This window comes from Marmota monax, unplaced genomic scaffold (assembly GCF_021218885.2).
Source record: "Marmota monax isolate L192 unplaced genomic scaffold, Marmota_monax_Labrador192_F-V1.1 WCK01_AAM20220418_F8-fsc00102, whole genome shotgun sequence".
In the NCBI taxonomy this organism is placed as follows: Eukaryota; Metazoa; Chordata; class Mammalia; order Rodentia; family Sciuridae; genus Marmota; species Marmota monax.
In genome coordinates this window covers 6,003,125-6,020,367 of record NW_026692494.1, presented here as the reverse complement: position 1 = coordinate 6,020,367, position 17,243 = coordinate 6,003,125, and the positions used below count along the sequence as shown (strand labels likewise).

Genomic DNA, 17,243 nt, shown 5'->3' with positions numbered 1-17,243 from the left:
CTCAACTGCCCTGGTTCCTGTGCCGAGGATGGGGGGGAGGGGGCTGTCTGTGCCGACCACAGGCCCCACGATGGGTCCCTGTGCTGAGCCAGGAGCCATGAGCTGAGTGGACATCTCAGGTCAGGTCCCGGAAGCCGGACCAAAGCGTGGTGATGTTTATTCAGAGACAGGGAAGGGCTGGCTGAGTGCCTTGGTCCCCTGGGGACAGTTCCCCAGGCAGGTGGCCCACCTGGGGCTTTGTTTCTGGTTCTCAGTCCTTGCTGCCAGCTGCAGTGTGCCGCAGGGCAGAGGTCTGGGCAGGCCCAGGTGAGCTGGGGTCCATGAAGGTGAACAGAACTGTCCTCAGCTGTCCAGGTAGCAAGCTTTGGGGTGGGTGATCCACAAGAAAGCCCAAAGGTTCAGTGTGGGCCCAAGACGGCTTCCGGTCAGGGAGTCTCTGGCTTCAGCAGTGACCCTTCACAGGGAGAGGTTCAGGAGACAGCCTGCCGCTGGGGAACGGCGGGGAGGAGGGGCACGAGGCCAGGCTCCAGCCACCCAGCAGTGTCCCCTGCGGGACTGTGGCGGTGCCACACTCAGAGCTCCACACAGGCCCCTCTGAGGATGGCCCCTGAACAAGGGCAGCCCAGTCTCTGCAGAGGGGATTTCATCCCTGGGGCCTGGCCGTGGACCACCTCTCACAGCCCGTGGCTCCTCTGGTCTCTGCCGGTTTGTTGAGGACGAAGACTCCTTTCAAGACCCTCCCACCCAGCCTCCAAGTGCCCCCAGAGGACAGGGCCAGAAGGGACGGGGCACAGGGACGAAGGACCCAGCCAGGCTCTGGGCAGGAGTGGCCAGCACATCCCCTGATCGCAGGGACATAGTCCAAGTGTGGCTAGAGTCTCAGGCTTCTCTCTGGGAGCCAGTGACCTCAGCAGCCCAGAGTAGTTGTGAGACCACCGAGATCTGTGGCAGGAGCTTGAACATGGGAAGGAGGTGGGCCAGAAACTCAGGCTGGCCCCTGGGCCACATGAGGCAGGGTGGGGGCCCACCTGGCCGAAACCAACACAGTCAACGGGTCAGCCCTGCACCCCGACCCCTGGCCAGCACCTGGACCCAGGTGAACAGACAGACCAGCCCTTCCTGGGGAGCACGCATTCCTGCAACCAGGTTCACAGTGCCCTGAGCAGTGACCTGAAGGAGGAAGGAGGTGGCCCTGCCCCAGAGGCTCATGTCCAACCAGAGGCCGTTGTGAGTGGAGGAGGGGACAGAACCCCAGAGAGCATCCAACCTCTCCACCCTATATCCAGGCAGAGCCGAGACCACGGTGTGGGTCCTGCCAGCCCAGTGTCATGGGAAGACACCACGACCTGTAGCTGCCGATGGAGGAGAGAAGCACGGGTGGCCCCCGGTGCCGGAACCCAGATGGAATGCCAGCCTGGGGCACTCAGGTCCCCAGGGAGGAGCCAGGGTGGTGGCATTAGGTGCCGCCTGAGACCTGCAGGCCCAGGTCAGCCTGAGGAGGTAGCTGCGGTCCCTGGCAGCGCTGCCTGGGTCACCTGGCTGACGTCGCGCTCCAGCTCCTGTCCCGCTACCTGGAGGTCCTCGCGCTTCTGCCGCAGCTCCTCCCTAGCCTGCCGCAGCCGCTTGTTTGTGCTCACATAGGCCCGGCTCTGCTGGTAGAGCTGCTCCTGCTGATCCTCAGAGTCCTCGGTCCTCCTGGAGGGGCCTGGCAGGTCTGTGGGTGGACACAGAAGCCTCACTCACCAAGGAGCCCCAAATCACAGAATGTGATACCTATGGGCCTCCACGCACAGGGCAGCCACAGGTGGGCGCCGGCATCTCACCAAGCTAACTGCACGGCAGATGCAGACGCTGTGGGCAGGAGGGAGCTGAGCTGGCTCCCTCCCTGGCTAGGAGAGACCTCTTGGTTTTCACCTTGGCAACAGACTGGTTGCAGAAAGGCCCACAGGAAAGCTCAACCCAGGCCACTGGGTGGGCCTCCCTGGGTGGGCTCCGATTTCTGTCTTCAGACTGGGCTCTTGGGCCTGCTCTCTCTGGAAGCCTGAGCTGCAACATGCCAGCTCCTGCAGATGCCTTGTGTGGTTCTGCAGCCACAGGACCCAGTGCTTCCAGAACTGCGGGTGTGGAGACACATTTCCCAGGGCACCTCGCACAAGCAGCACATAAAACTCCCCTGCTCCCAGAAGGTACAAGACCATGGCTGCAGGACTGCAAAGGTCAGGTTTTGGGTACCATTGGACTCCCTCCAATCCTTCCTGTCCCTCACCTGCCCATAACCGTCTGGATTCCAGCTCCAACACCCACCGCAGGCCAGGAACACTAGCGTTTGGTTACAGATCACTTTTTCACCATTGTTTCAGATAAAAAGGGGGAAGGTCACATGCAAACAGGATGGGACAAGGAGAAGATGCCCTTTCCCTCCAGTGAGCCCCAGAGCGCCCCTTCTCTCTCCCTTGAACATGGTGCACCTCAGCTCCTGTGTGTGCTAGGTGGAACCTAGGGCCTCACACGTGCTCCTACTGGATTGCACGCCGGCCCTTTTTATTTTGAGGCAGAGTCTTGCTAAATTGCCAAGGTTGGCTGGAACCTGTGACCTTCTGCCTCAGCCTCCTGAGCTACTGGGATAGGCTAACAGGTGTGCAGGCACAGGGGAGTGCCCCACAGTTCTGTAGGTCTGTTCCCACCCCTGTCTACAGTGAGAGCAGCTACTGGCCCAGGAGTGGAAAAACTGGCTGCGTACCCAAAAACTTTTTATTTACGGACACTGAAGATGACTTCACGTTACTTCCACATATCTCAAAATATGCTCACCCCCACTGAAACCCGTGGTCTGCGATGTGGCTCAGTGGTAGAGCGACTGCCTAGGTGCAAAAAGGCCCTGGGGTCCATCCCCAGCATGAAAAATAAATAAACAAATAAATAAAGTGGAGATCCTTTCCTCGCTCCCGGCCTTAGCGGGCAGGCGGCGCGGGCGGTGTGGTGCAGGCCTGGTTTGCACACAGACTTAGACGACCGCAAAATGCACCCACTCTACCTCGAACGAGGAAAGGGAGGCTCGGCGAGGAGGAGCTCGTGCAGACCCGGCCTCTCCCGCTGGGGCCCGGGACCGTCCCTCCCTCTCGGGCCGGACTCTTTCTACCTTCCGGGGCCAGCGCGGTGAAGACGGGGTCCTGGGCCCGCGCTCCTCGCACGTCCTCCAGGATCTGCGCCACCGTGGGGGGCGCCGGGCGGGTGGGCAGCACCACGCGCTTCTTGGCCTTGGAGCCCATCCCTGGAGGCGGAGAAGGGAGCACTGGCCGGGCGTCCACCTCTCGCTTGGCGCGGACCGTTCCTCCCGCCCTGACAGCTCGCACGCACCCGCCGCCCGCCCTGCCGCGCCCTCCGGGGCCGCCCAGCTCTGGCCCTTCGCGCGATACCGCGGCTCGGCACCGCGGGGTTCCGCTCCACCTCGACCTCCGTCTCCCCGCGGAACCTGGCCGCCCACCTCCACCGCCCGGGAACGCTCCTGCCGGCGCCGGAGCCGCCGCTACCACAGCACTTCCGCTTCCGGTCGGAGCTCCGGCCGACCCCGCTCGTGATGCGCGCTTCCGGCCTCCTCGGACTCGGGCTCTCGGCAAGAGCCCACCCCTTCTTAAAGGGGCGGCACCCTTGAGGGTGCCGGTGTGATCTGAGACGGGATGGGAGTGAGTGGAGTTTCCTCTGCCGGGTGACAAATCATCTGGACTCGGGTTTATGTTCGTATCACTGCGGGTAGAGCCCAGGGCCAAAGTATCCCGGAGCCACAGCCCAGCCCTTTAGGAGACAGGGTCTCCTCCTGCCCAGCCTCCCGAGTCACTGGGACGACAGGCCTGTGCCTACAGGCTGCTGGCCTCAAATTTCTACAGCCTCCTCCCTACCTGGGCCGGTGAGGGCTGGGGTGGAGAACGAGAGCAGCAGAGGGAGGATGTTGTGTTAAGTAGCTTTATGAAGACGTAATTTACACACCACAAAGTTCACTCACCTAGTGTCTGCAGTGGTTCTGATTCAGGGTTCGGGTGCTGGGTTTTTTGTTGTATATTCAGAGTCATGCAGTCACCCCCACAGTCTGGTTCCAGAACATTCTCATCATCCCAGAAGAAAGCCTGTCCCCATGAGCAGTCACCCACTCCCCAGCCTGGCTCCTGCACCCATGATTCACATCCGGTCTCTGGACTCGCCTGTCACTGTCACACACTGTGGCCTTGTGTGTCTGGCTCTCAATGAGCATGAGGTCCTCAGGTCCATCCATACTGCAGCGTGTGTCCCCTGGCTCCTGCCCTGGCTGAGGGACACTCCAGGTGGATGGACATTGTGTCTGTCTGTGCATCGTGGAGCTGGCCGCAGTCTGGCTGTGGGAACCAGCTGCTGTGAGCCCGAGGGGTTTCTGTGGGGTGTTTGGTGTTTACACCTCGGAGTGAAACTGCTGGGTCAGAGGCCAACTCGTATTCGTCTGTGGACTTGCCAGACTGATTTCCAAGGTGATGCCCAGCTGGCTGGCATAGGGGCTCACCGCGTGGGGCAAGAGAAGGCTCAGGAGGAGTGTGGGCTGGAGAGGCCTTGGCCCAGGATGGGCCGCTCAGCATCCACAGCCTGTGAGCATCACTTGCCACCTTGAACCCCGCCCCAGGTCCCCAGAGCCAGGGGCTGATTCCTCCTTTGTCGTCCGCTGATCCTCAGGGCTGACGTCAGGAAGGCAGTTTCCCTATGCAGTGCAGGGCTGGGGGGACCCCAACCAGGCCCGCCCTGCCCCAAAGGACACCCAGGCTTGGCACCTTTGACTCAACCTTTATTTGCGAACTCTGAGGTCGAACGTGGTGCTCGGGGCTGCTTGGACCCAACAGGGAAGGACCCGTGGCTGTGGTCTGACTTCTGCTCATCCCACCTCATCCCACCCCACCCCTGCACCAAGACTTCTCTCTCTCTTTCTCACTCAGAGCTGCTGGGTCCAGGCCACAGGGTTCCATGCAGCCCACACCCTGGCCAGTGACTGTGGGTGGCCAGCCAAGGCTTTCTGAGGCAGGGCAGTAGTGCCCACTTGGGCCCAGGCGGAGGTGGCTTTCCGTGCTCCAAGACGGACATCCCCAGGTTCCAGCAGCAGCTGGGGCTGGGGTGGTGGTGGGCAAGGCCCCCAGCACTGGGAGCCCAGCCCACAGTGGGCAGCTCTTGGACGCTGCAGAGGAGGAGACTTTTGCTCAAAGGCCACAGTCAACAGTACCATGGCTTGGGCCTGGCAGCGGCAGCAACAGCTGGAGCAGGCGGTGTCCAAGGGCTGCTGGTGGCCACTGGGGATGGCGGCCCTGAGCAGGAGCCCTGGTGCTCGTCCAGAGTGTGGGGCGGGGGGCAGGCGGTGCAGTCATGCGCAGAGCCACCCCGGCAGGTGTAGCACGAGGCGTGGCAGCCGGAGCACACGCGGAGGGCAGGCGCGGCCGCGCGCCCAGGCCCTGCGGTCACTGCCGGCTGGGTGCTGCTGAAGTACCTGGGCGGGCAGTAGGAGAGGCAGAGGTGGCCCAGGATGTAGGCAGGGCCGTCACATTCTGCATGAGGGACACAGACGCGGAGGGTGTGAGGTGCTGCCTGCCTCGTGGGCCCACCTGCCGCCAGCCTGCCCTGGGCCGCACACGCACACTGACCACCCCTGCGGCCGACGCCTCCCAGCAAGTGGACCATGCGGCGCTGACCACTCACCTTGGCACAGCCCCTCTGTGTCCCGCTGCACACACGCGCTGCTGGTCACCTGGGGGTCTGAGGGCCGCTCCATCATGTCCTCAGCTGTCCCGTAGAGCAGCAGCGTGTAGCGGTACAGCGTCCCTGGGCAGGGGTCACGGTGGCATGGGGAGGGGAGAGGGTGTTGGGGCCTAGTACTCCAGGCCCTGGCCCCCTCTGCTCAGCCACTGCCACCCAGAGCCCAGACCAGATGGCTTGATCAGCACCCCTGTGTGCAGGGCCTGGACTTGGCCTCCCCAGGAAGGGGACCCCTGCTGGCCCTGACAGGCCTGTGCACATGGTCTCTCCAGGGAGACCCGGGGCCGCTGTGGCAATGGGGTACCGAGGTGGGGCTGGACGGTGGAGCCCCCAACCTCAGCCCCGGCTCTTACCAGTGTTGAAATAGTAGCCCTTGTTCTCCAGGCCCAGGGTCCACACGCCCTGCGGGTCCTCGTCCCAGAAGTGGGTGGACATGAAGATCCAGTTGTTGTAGCCTTGGCCGCTGACATCCAGGGGCCTGGGCAGGTGGCGGCAGGGGGAGAAGGGCCCCTCTCAGGCGGGCTTGGGGCCACGCGGCCAGAGCCCCCTGGGAGGGCCTCCAGAGGGCGGCAGTGACTACCGGGGCCCGGTGGGTGGGGGTGGGCGCACACCTGATGGCCACCAGCGTGGAGCGGGTGCCCATGGGGCTGGTGAGAGAGATCTCCAGGTCCCCGCGACGGCTGTAGGACAAGGACAGCTGCACCTGCACGTGCTCCAGGGAGCGGATGTAGTTGTGGCGGCCGGCACAGGCGGACACCTCCTTCTTCACGTGCATCTGGGGCAGAATGGGGCTGCAGGGGCAAGGACGCTCCAGTTGGCCCCCTGTGGGGTGGGCGCCAGCAGGAGGGTCTGGTATCCAAGATGAGGGGGCCACCCTCTCCTTTACAAATGGGTGAAGCCTTAGGGCTTGCCTCCCTGGGGCTCCCGCTCTCTGGGTGGTGGTGGCTGGTGTGGGGGCGGGGAAGGGGGAGGTGTGCACAGTGTGCAGGGCCTTGGAGGGGCCTCCCTCACGTGGGGACATGCACAACCAGGATGGCACATTTCTTCTGGGGCTGTGTGGGCAGCCAGGTGCGAGCCATGTCCACCAGTAGCCCAGCGTCCAGCAGCCCGTAGCCGTAGTGGTGGCTCACTGTGTGGAGAGGCGGCTGTCACTTTCCTGGTGGGCACAGCATTCCCGCCCCATCAGGCCCCATCGCACCTTGGCGCCCCACGCCATTGACCCTCCAGTCTTCAGCCTGCAGCTGCGCCGGCCTGGACGCGCGGACCACCAGGTGCTGCATGTCCCTCCAGCTCAGAAACGGGCTGCAGGGGGAGGGCAGGGGCAGTGAGCAGGGGGCTGGGCCTGCAGGCCAGGTGGTGGGCAGGGCCCCCACTGTCACCTACTTGGCCTCCAGAGCCAGGGCGATCATGCCTGCGGCCAGCGGGGCCGAGGCGGAGGTGCCGGTGTGCTTGTCTGTGCACTGGTGGTGCAGATCCGTGGTGACCTGGGGGCAGGGGGTGGACTGGGCCAGAGCACAGGGAGGACGCAGCCCTTGTTCACAGGCACCAAGAACTGCACTCAAAAAGCGCTAAAAAGCACACCAGGTGGCCACATCTGTCATCCCAGCCTGGGCAACTTGACGAGACCCTGACTCGAGATTCACGTCTCAGACGTGGCTCGGGGCAGAGTGCTCCCTGGCTGCGGGGCCTGCCTTCCATCCCAGGCCACCGAAGATAAAGGGGCAGATGGCCAAGGTCTGGAGGCACAGGTCAGAGGGCACGCCAGGCTCAGGTACGGGCGGGCACCTGGGTAGCTGTCCTGCCTGGGTCACAGGGAGGGTGGCCAAGCGGCCAGAGCAGGAGGGCTGGGTGCCCGCCTCAGGAGCCTGGGAAGGTGGAGAGGGAAGTCCTGCAGAGGCGCTGGGAGGCAGCCTGGTGGCCCGAGGCAGGGTTGGAGCGGCTGCCTCAGAGCCGGGGCCTCTGCGGTTGGGTCAGGGGAGGGTCACGGGCACTCACGATCTGCGGGTCGGTGACCACCCCGCTGCTGTAGGTGGTGGTGAGCGTGGAGGCGCAGGCCTCGCTGTACCAGGGCACGCGGCCCTGCTTGGTGGTGCTGCCCACGGACAGCGTGTGGATGCTGTTGGTGTAGCCGTCGCAGTTGCAGTTGTCATAGTGCAGGCCACCGTTGCCTGAGGCCCAGACGAAGAGTGTGCCCAACCCGCCGCGGCCCTGTGGGGAGGGACGGGGCAGGGCATTGGCCTGGCGCCCAGGCCTGGCCCTCACAGGGTGGGCCCCTGCTCACCTTGGTCACACCCAGCCGGAAGGCCTCCCGAGTGAGGATGCCTGGGCCGTCTACCGTGCGGCCGTCGTCCTCGGGGCCCCAGCTGGCGCTGTAGATGTGGATGTGCTGAGGCTGCAGGCTCAGCGACTGGGCCTCCACGACGTCGGTGATGGTGCCGTCCAGCATGCGCACGCCTGCGCGGGGGGCATGGGACTCTCCACCAGCTGCCCGCCAGGCCTGCCGCCCACCGTCCCTTTCCCTGGGGGCTCCACCCATGCATGCACTGCACTCTGGGGTCGGCACTGCGCAGCTGTCAAGGCCTGTGTGCCCACATGTCCCAGCCTGACCCTCCCCTCTGTCCCGGGCTGTGCTCTAGCGGACCCTGCGTACCTCCAATCCGGGCGTTGAAGGCGACACCCGCCCCGCAGAAGTGGTTGTTTGCTATGGCGGCCACCTCCCCAGCACAGCGTGTCCCATGCCTGGTGCCAGGGCCAAGAAGTGCACCCATGAGAGCCCACCTGGCCCTGTGGACAGTGGGTCCCCTCACCCACAGGACCAGGACTCACCGGTTCTCATCACTGGGCGTGTAGCGAGGCTGGGGATCCGGGTCGTAGTCGTTGAAGTCGTAGCTGGCCAGGGGGTCCTGGAGGCAGGTGGGGACAGGAGAGGGTCTGAGGCATCCCTGGGGCGGGGCCAGCCTTGAATCTGGGGCAGCCCCCATTAGCCACCCAGGGTCTCACGTAATTGGCCCAGAGATCCGGGTGGTCCTTCTCGATGCCATCGTCCAGGATGGAGACCACGACCCCCTGCCCCGTCAGGCCCTGGCTCCAGACCTGCAGGATGTTCAGGTCCGGCTGCACCTGGGTATTCTGCATAAGGCAGGGGTCTGGTCAGCGGGGCTCTGGCTGGCCCTGCCTGTCCGCCTGCCCCAGCCCAGCTGCTCACCATGTACCACTGCTTGGAGAACCAGGGGTCCGAGGGCTCTGCAAAGGAGCGCTTGAAACGCCGCCGCAGCGTCTGCTGCTCAAACCACTGCACCTGGGGACACAGCCGGACCGTCCAGGGCTTATCTCTGAGGCCTTACAGGTGTGGGAGGTGGACTAGAGGACTGAGGACCTCTGGGGAGGTTCTGTGTCTGTTGGGGCTGCTGCTCCTCAGGCCCATCTCCTCTGTCCTCTGTCTGCCCAAAGCTCTCAGAACACCTACTCTTAGGTCCCACAGACCCAGGGCCAAAGCTGAGGATGAGTGGGGCCCCTCTGATCCCAGCTGCCTCTTACTCCCTTCCAGATTTAGATCCTTGTGTCAAGGTCCCCCTGGGTCCCTCAGCATCACTTCAAAAACCAGCCACTTTTACCTCCCCATCCAAAATGTCCACACCCATTTCTTTTCTAGTTCTCCATTTCCCTGTCCACTGCCCACAAGCCCTACCTGTCTAGCCAACTACCAGCCTCCTTACTGCTCACTAACAATGGTTGCCTTCTTGTTCCAAGAGCCTGTGAATCCATTTCCACCCCAGGACCTTTGCACATACTATTATGCTCTTCTTCTGGCTTTTGCCATCCCTGCTTCTTACCATCTTGGTATCCCCCAACTCAGCTCATATTCCCAGCCCCCATCTCAGTGGTCTGGGCCATCTTTTTCTGGTTGCTTAGCTCCAGATTTGGGAACTGGCCCTGATTTCTCTCTCTCCTCCTGATTTCTTCCAATCCATCTGCCAGCCCTGGCTGCTCTCCTGCAAACTATGTATAGGTCACATCTTTCAGTTCCCAATGCTATGGGCAAGCAGCCCTCCAGTGCAGCCCACCCCACTTCACAGCACCCAGGGCTCCCCAGAATCCATCCTAATTCTGCATCTGGGCATCTGAGACCTTTTCTTGATAGGATAGGGACTGACTGGGAGCAGACACCCCTCTGAGCCCCCAGATCACTGGGCAGCTTTGGCTTCCTACTCTGCAACTGTTTTCATGCTGGTCAAATGGGCCATTTCCCATCTCTCCATTCTGAGGTGGGGAGAAAGGAAGGACCATTCATCCCTTCTTACCAGAGTGTTTGGGGCCCCTCATTTTTTAGGAAGGAAGAGGGAGTGGCAATAAGTGCCTACTCTGTACCAGGTCCTGGGGGTGGCATGCTCACACAGACCTCCTCATCTGGTCCCCACTGTGGGGACCAAGTGGAAAGCGAATTGCTGAGTTGGTGACTTGCTGGAGGCCACACGGCCACCATAGCAATCACAAGAATAACAGAAGGCAGCTGGTTGGCCCCAGGTGGCTGAGACCCAAGTAGCCTCCCAGACCAGACTCACCTTGGGGTCTTTCTTCAGGCGGAGGCGGTGGCCCCAGTGGGGAGTCAGGGACTGCTGGGCCACGCCCCGGTGCCGGAGGTGGAAGTACTGCCCGTCAGGGAAGATCTGGAAGCATGCCGAGCTGCTCTGCTGGGACCGGCTCCCTGATGGAGGCACTCCCACCCCAACCAGGCCGGCCCCCTTGCTTGCATGCTCCCAACCAGGGGCCCAGGTGGAAGCTTCTGGGAGTCCCAGAATCTAAGGTGGCCGTGGCAGGGGTATGCTGGGGGTTCTTGATATTTGGGGGGCCTTGGGGACCCGGGTCCTTTTTGTTGGGGTCTGGGGGTCGCCCAGCTCCACACTTCCCATCCAGCCGGGTCCCACCCACCTGCCCCAGGTTGACGAAGCCAAATTTGCGTGCCAGGCGCTCGACCTCCTGGTAACCCTGTGTCACCCGCACGGCCCAGCTGCCGACGTAGATGGGGGCCGGGGCCGTGGCCCAGGCCACAGCCAGGGGGCGGACGAAGCCCAGGCTCAGGGCAAGGGCCAAGGACAGGCGCAGACAGAGCGCAGTCGGGGCTGGCCGCATGGCGGGGGCGGGACCGGGGGCGGGGCCTCCGGAAAGCCCCTCCCTCTGGCCAAACCGCCTAGTCGGCCCGGCGCCCGCCGGACTGCCGGCGCCATAGCAACCCGAGGGCTTCAACTCCCAGGGGGCCTTGCGGTTCCCCCAAGTGGGGCGGGAAGGCCCGACAGAAGCCGTAGGAGGGTACGCGTGTCCACAGACCTAAGCCCTCTGGAGCCTCCGTTTCCTCATTTGTACGCGGACCCAACTCCGGCCCACAGGAGCAGGTTCATTGTTGCATAGGGGAAGGGGAAGCTGCCTTTATTTGGCCCCACCCACTTTCTTCACACCCCTTTCTCGAAAATCAGCTCCGTCTCCTGTCCTCTCCAACCAGAAGTGTTTCTCTGGGTAAGTCCCGCCTCCTCTCTTAACCCCGCCCTATCCCGAGCTTACCCCGCCTCCCCTCTACTCAGCCCCGCCCCTGTCTCTGGCCCTAACACCCGCGCTGCCCTAATCAGCACGCTCCTCTCCTCTCTTAGCTCCACCCTTCTCAGCGATGCAGCCAATAATCCCCGGCCGTGACGCCACACCTTCCAACCAGTTACGTCCCACTCCTGCTCGGCCAATCAGCGCCCGCGGTCTCCGCGCCCCGCCCCCCTCGCGGCCGCCTCCTTTCCACTCCGCCCGCCTCCGGCCAGAGGGCAATGCGGCGGGGGAGAGGGGGCAGGCCCCTCCTCCTTTGTCCGCCCTGCCCTCCCATTGGCCGGAGCGGGGGAACAGGGGCGGAGCCCGGAACAGGGGAGGAAACCAGCAACCTGGGGGCGGAGCCGGGCAGCCCTAGTAGGGGCAAGGCTGCTCGCGCTCGGCGGGGCCGGTGCGTGGGGCAGCAGGCAAGCTCCAGCTCGAGCTGCCAGCCCCGGGCCCGCCGGTGCCATGGACGGCCTGCGCCAGCGCTTCGAGCGCTTTCTGGAACAGAAGAACTTTGTCACCGAAGCGCTCGGAGCGCTCGAAGCCAAGACCGGTGTCGAGAAGCGGTATCTGGCCGCGGGTGAGCCGTCGGGACGCTTGCCCCATTGCACTGACGGGCACACTGAAGCGCTGGGCACCGAGACCTGACGCTTCTCCGACTGGCCCCGGCTGCGGGGTCCGGTCCGGGAGAGGCGCACGTCTTGCTGCTCAGCATAGAGACCCAGATCCTGGGGAGGGAGAGGACCTAGGATACGGATCTGGAGGGTCTGCCTGCAGCCCCTGCCCTGTGCCCGCCCGGCGACCTGAGTGAGGGCAACTCTCGGCTCCTGCCGGGCTCCCCTGTAGCCGTGGTCCCAACAGTTCTTTGCCCCTTCCGTCGGGGCCTTGGGCACTTGCCAGGCTGAGTCCAGTTCTTCCAGTTGCCTAACTAGGTGTGGGGGCAGTCTTGATGCCAACGACCTGTGTGTCTGCCCCAACCCCTTCCTGAGTGGACCCGAACCTGGCAGTGGGTACAGACATTTTCCCGTTTGTCCGAGGGGAAGCCCAGGTCCTCCTCCTGGAGCCCTCTTCCTGTACCCCCGTTCCTGACTTACTCTAGTGTCCTTATTATGTGTTGAGTTGGGTTGTGGAGAGCTGTGTTGGTTCCCTGGGCAGGAAGAAGCCGCCCACACGACTGTAGCTCCATTCCATTTCCATTGCCCCTTTTCAAACCTGTGCAGTAGGTCTATGGTCAGTGCTCAAGTGCCCTTCTCCCCCTTTTGTAGTACTCAGAGGTCCACTGCCTTTTCCAGGAGACCCTCCCCCTGGACCACAAGGACACTTGTCTGGGTCTTGAGGCCTCCGCAGGGAGGGCTGTGCCACATTCTTTGATCACCTTTTGTGGGCAGATTCTGGGAGACCACCTTCCTCCCATTTTCCCACCAGCTGGGGGATTCCCATGCAGGCAGCTCAAGGAGGGTCTGAAATCCTTGTCCAGACCCTGGATGCCCGCCAGTGCCCAGCCCCACACCCCAGCAATTCAGCCAGGTGGCACGTGTGTGCTGTGCCTGCCCAGTGCAGGTCCCGGCCTCTGCCCTGGCTTTCCACAGGCCTTGTCCCAGTGGGTGGGGAATGTAGGTCATAGAGCACTTGAGGGGAGGGGGCTGGGTATCTTCAGGGAGAAAACTGAGGCACAGGGAGGCAGGGACTGGGGGAGGCTGCCTCTGTCTGGAGCATGGCCCCCCTCCCTGCCCCAACCCCATCTGTTGATCTCTGGGTCCCTTCCCCCCACAACCCTGATGTCCAAGGTCATCCTTTCATTGCTGAGACTGCAGGTTTAAAGGGATTTAGGAGCAAGAGCCCCTCCTTCCCCACTAGCAAACCCAAGGAAGGAGTGCTATCCCCCTTGAACCTCACCTAGATATAGGGAACAATGAGCCTCACCGACCCCAGATTGCCAAATTCCATGCCCCCAGGTGACAGATAAGACAACTCAGAGGAGGCAGTGACCTAGAGGTCACATGGCCTTTTGGGGCCACCTGGGTCCCTGTCTGACTGCTCTGACTTCTGGACCTGGAGGACAGAGGCTAATGCAGGTGGAGGAAAGGGTGGGGTGATCTGGCGCTCTGCCCTTTGGTCCAGAAGTGGCCTCTATCTCTTTCTGCCGATAACAACCTCAGGGAAGGAGGGGGGAAGCTGTCCAGGGGCTCCAAGGTTCCTGTGTGCCCTTGGGAAGCTGCTCCCCTGGCCTCAGAGCCGAATGAGATAAGGCAGAGGAGGCCCTGAGGCTGGCACAGTGGGTGCTTGGCAGATGCCACAGTCATCACTCTTTTGTGGCTGAGCTCCTGTCCCCCTCCCTCATTTGTCTTGGAACCTCCATTGCTGGGAGTATGTTCTAGTGGCCAGAAGGTGTAGGAAGTAAGGGTCCCCTGACCCACAGCCACCTAGGTGGGAGCCACCACCCCCATTTGCAGGTGGGAGTGAGACTCCACAGGAAAGGCTTGCCGCAGGTGGCAGGGAAAGGAACAGGCTCCTCCAGCTCTGGGAATACCTGGGTTCTCAGAGGGGCCAACACTGCCCCATGCATACATATTTAGCCTTGTCTGGGGACATTTGTGGTTGTCCCACAGGAAGCCCCTGGCCTGGAGTGAGTGGAGGCCAGAGGTGCTGCTCAGCACTGTGCAGGGCCCAGGACAACCACTCCAGTGAATGGATCGTGCCCGCATCAGCAGGGTGGAGCCTTTACAAAGGTCATAGCCACTCAGCTCTCCCAGCCCCCCAGGGATCAAGTCCTGGTGACAGAGGGTCTTACTTTCACATTTTTTTGCATCACTCAGATTCAAGCACTGCCTTCCTATTCCCAGCACCTCCCACAGGACCTGGAATGAAGTTCTTATAATTGCAGATGGTCACTTATTCACTCAACAAATGCTCTCTGGGCAACTGCTTTGTGCTCACTGCACAACTGAGCCCTGGTTCAGAGCCCAGGTCCCTGCCTGCCCTTGGGGTGCTCACAGCCCATGAGGAAGCAGGACATGCCCACCATCTGCACACAGACACCTCAGGGCTAGTGGCCCTGGGACTGAGCGCCCCAGTGGCGGCTCGGGCATCCTGGAGGCATTGCTGGGGCTCTGGCAGGAGGTGCTGGCCTCCGGGTGCTACTGGATGGTCCCTGTCTCCTGTAGGAGTCGTCATTCTGCTAAGCTTGTATCTTCTGTTCGGCTACGGGGCATCTCTACTGTGCAACCTGATCGGATTTGTATACCCCGCATATGCTTCGTGAGTGCCCTGGCTGCCCCATGGGAGGGGAGCCTGGGGGTGCACGTGGCCCCTGAGCCTCCTGCGCCTCCCGCAGAGTCAAAGCCATCGAGAGCCCAAGCAGAGACGACGATACCGTGTGGCTCACCTACTGGGTGGTGTACGCTGTGTTCGGGCTGATGGAGTTTTTCAGCGACCTACTCCTGTTTTGGTTCCCTTTCTACTACGTGGGCAAGGTGGGGGGCCGGCCCCTCCTGGGGACCCCAGGACAAGCAGGTCACCCACCCTGGGGAAGAGGGGGCAGCCAAGAGTCCAGGGTGTGTGGGGTCTGGGGCCTGCCTCCAGGCTGGACAGGGACATGGACCGTCCCAGGGGCTGTCGGAGGGTGGAGGCCCAGTTCCTGCCCAGGTGGGTGTCTGGCAGGGACACTGAGAGACAGGCCCCAGTGTGACGGCTGTGCCCTGCAGTGCGCCTTCCTGTTGTTCTGCATGACGCCGGGGCCCTGGAACGGGGCTCTAGTCCTGTATCATCGCGTGGTGCGTCCAGTGTTCCTAAAACACCACGCGGCCGTGGACAGCGCCGTGAGCCAACTCAGCGGCCGAGTCCTGGACGCGGCAGGCGGAATAGCCAGGGACGGTAGGTGCTGGGGCCGGGGTCTCCGCCGGCCTGCCGGCCTGCTGCCTCCCAGCCTGCCTCCCCTGGGCCTCGGCCACTCTCTGGGGTCCCCACCACGCCTCTGGGGCTCCCCTCACACACCTCTCTCTTGCATGCTCTCGGGAACCAGTGCTTCAGGCCCTGGCCCGCGGCCGGGCGCACGTCACCCCAGTGCCGGCAGCGGAGCCTCCGGTGGCCCTGGAAGCCCCCCGTAGGTACCCGGGGCGGGCAAGGCCGGTGCATGCCGGTGGCACTCATGTACATTGGACGCACGTGTGCCTGCGTGTGAGTGTGCGCACCCTGTGTGCCAGTGTGCTGTGAGCAGGCGCTGTGCGTAGGACATGGGTCCTCACCTGTCCCTGTGCCCACACGGGAGTCAGCGGGCACAGGGTGGATGTGTGTGCCCGACTGCCCGGGTGACCACCTGGCCCCTGAAGGAGCTGACTCCATCACTAACGGCCTAAGTCCTGCTCCCAGCAGCTGGGCAGAGCCCTGGGGGTGGTGGATGGAATCACCCAACTGCCCCTCCCTGCCCTCTCCGCAGCCAAGGCAAGCCAGAGCCCGCAGCTGAAGGACAAGTGAAGCCGCCCTCCAGCTCTGGCACGGACCAGTCCAGCAGGAAGGGGCGCACACCAGGCACCCAGCTCCCCACACCAGGCACCCAGCTCCCCACACCAGGCACCCAGCACCCCACAGCAGGCACCCAGCACCCCACAGCAGGCACCCAGCACCCCACAGCAGGCACCCAGCACCCCACATCAGGCAGCCAGCACCCCACAGCAGGAACCTACTACTCCACAGCAGGCACCTACCACCCCATAGCAGGCACCCAGCACCCAACATCAGGCACCTACCACACCACATCAGGCGCCCAGCACCCCACGGAGCCCTCCACAGATTCCCAGGCAGAGCCTCGCGCGGGGCACTCAAGTCCCACCCGGCCCACCGGGAGCCCCCTCTCTGCTGCCTCCACAGAGTCTCACTCGCTGAACACCCCCAGCTCCATGTCCCAGGGCCAGGCCGTCTCTGGCTCTACCAGTGGCTCCCAGGTGGCCAGAAAGACACAGATTCAGCCCCAGCCGCACACTGGCTTCTCCAACTCGGCCCCGGTGCCCTCCCCACAGGCCCCAGGGTCCTCAGGGACCGGGCGGGGCCCCAGCACCACCTCCAACCAGGACCCGTCCCTTGGCCAGTCTCCTAGTAGCACCACCACCCCCTCGCAGCCCCCCAGCAAGCTGCCCAGTGGGCCCCGGAACCCAGCCTCCAAGGGCAGCTTCCGGCAGCAGAAGGAGGCCGCCACCAGCACCTCGGGACCCAGGTCGCCCGTCCCCTCCCACTCCGAGTCCTCGCTGGAGTGCTCCTCGGAGTCCACCACCGAGATCACCTACAGCTGGCCTCACTGCCGACACCAGCTGCCCTGCCGCCGGCCCTGCTGGCTCCTGAAACACCTGGCCTACTAGGCACCAGCTGGACGTGCCCAATAAAGTTCCGGCCCCAGCTCGCGAGTGTCTGCTGCGCCGGGTGCCGGGCGCGAGTGCCCACTGTGCAGAGCAGCCCTTCACCGGGCGCAGGTGGCAGGACAGCCAGGGCCCCACCAGGCAGGTGCAAGCCCGGACCCCTCCTGCGTCCCCGTGTCGCGGGCCTGTGGTCAGCTGCATCCGCGTGCCCACTCTTCATTTAAAAACAAAACAAGATTCCTCCAGAGCAAAGAAGCGGCGGGCATGCCCCTGGCCTGGCCGCGGTCCCCCAAGAGATGTGGGAAGGGGACGCCAGGAGACGCCCACACAGTGAGGACCGGAGGGCAGGGGAGGGGAGCAGCTGCTGAGTGCACACCTGGGACTCTCCTGCCCAGGTGGCCTGAGTGCTGGGCATGACCACCTGGGCTGTGGGCTGGGGGGGGCGTGAACTCCAGCCACCGCCCACTGCAGTTGTGCAGGGCCAGGGAGAGGGCGAAGCCCCCAGCAGGGAGCCCAGGGCCTGGCACTCAAGGGCAGTGTGAGGACATCAGTGGGCCCTGGCCA

The 17,243-nt window shown here is 63.5% G+C and overlaps 3 protein-coding genes across 14 annotated transcripts; 1 reads left to right on the top strand and 2 right to left on the bottom strand.

Moving 5' to 3' along the window:
- Positions 1-120: 120 nt before the first annotated feature.
- CUNH19orf25 (chromosome unknown C19orf25 homolog) lies at positions 121-3,565 on the bottom strand. Of its 6 annotated transcripts, none has more exons than XM_046444316.2 (3): positions 3,485-3,565; positions 3,035-3,271; positions 121-1,714 (listed from the first exon to the last, which is right to left on the bottom strand). In XM_046444316.2, the coding sequence occupies exons 2-3, from the start codon at positions 3,267-3,269 to the stop codon at positions 1,488-1,490; spliced, it is 462 nt and encodes a 153-aa protein (XP_046300272.1). In that variant the 5' UTR covers positions 3,270-3,271; positions 3,485-3,565; the 3' UTR covers positions 121-1,487. The 6 variants fall into 6 exon arrangements, 5 of the variants coding, with proteins under 5 accessions (XP_046300272.1, XP_046300271.1, XP_046300270.1 ...); XM_046444315.2 differs by having other exon boundaries at positions 3,417-3,504; XM_046444314.2 differs by lacking the exon at positions 3,485-3,565 and adding an exon at positions 3,358-3,478.
- A 1,222-nt stretch (positions 3,566-4,787) lies between these two features.
- Positions 4,788-11,191, bottom strand: Pcsk4 (proprotein convertase subtilisin/kexin type 4). 4 transcript variants are annotated; one of them, XM_046444308.2, is made up of 15 exons: positions 11,086-11,191; positions 10,323-10,427; positions 8,966-9,058; positions 8,761-8,889; positions 8,587-8,663; positions 8,411-8,499; positions 8,042-8,214; positions 7,756-7,968; positions 7,144-7,244; positions 6,959-7,062; positions 6,772-6,889; positions 6,372-6,551; positions 6,114-6,238; positions 5,704-5,826; positions 4,788-5,552 (listed from the first exon to the last, which is right to left on the bottom strand). In XM_046444308.2, the coding sequence occupies exons 3-15, from the start codon at positions 8,966-8,968 to the stop codon at positions 5,224-5,226; spliced, it is 1,764 nt and encodes a 587-aa protein (XP_046300264.1). In that variant the 5' UTR covers positions 8,969-9,058; positions 10,323-10,427; positions 11,086-11,191; the 3' UTR covers positions 4,788-5,223. The 4 variants fall into 4 exon arrangements, with proteins under 4 accessions (XP_046300264.1, XP_046300262.1, XP_046300263.1 ...); XM_046444306.2 differs by lacking the exon at positions 11,086-11,191 and adding an exon at positions 10,690-11,041; XM_046444307.2 differs by lacking the exon at positions 11,086-11,191 and adding an exon at positions 10,690-11,041 and having other exon boundaries at positions 5,335-5,494.
- On the top strand, positions 11,132-16,719 carry Reep6 (receptor accessory protein 6). Of its 4 annotated transcripts, XM_046444310.2 has the most exons (7): positions 11,132-11,271; positions 11,403-11,911; positions 14,496-14,589; positions 14,666-14,804; positions 15,036-15,204; positions 15,353-15,433; positions 15,767-16,719. In XM_046444310.2, the coding sequence occupies exons 2-7, from the start codon at positions 11,568-11,570 to the stop codon at positions 16,680-16,682; spliced, it is 1,743 nt and encodes a 580-aa protein (XP_046300266.1). In that variant the 5' UTR covers positions 11,132-11,271; positions 11,403-11,567; the 3' UTR covers positions 16,683-16,719. The 4 variants fall into 4 exon arrangements, with proteins under 4 accessions (XP_046300266.1, XP_058435236.1, XP_046300267.1 ...); XM_058579253.1 differs by lacking the exon at positions 15,353-15,433; XM_046444311.2 differs by lacking the exon at positions 11,132-11,271 and having other exon boundaries at positions 11,689-11,911; positions 15,767-16,017.
- The last annotated feature ends 524 nt before the right edge of the window (positions 16,720-17,243 follow it).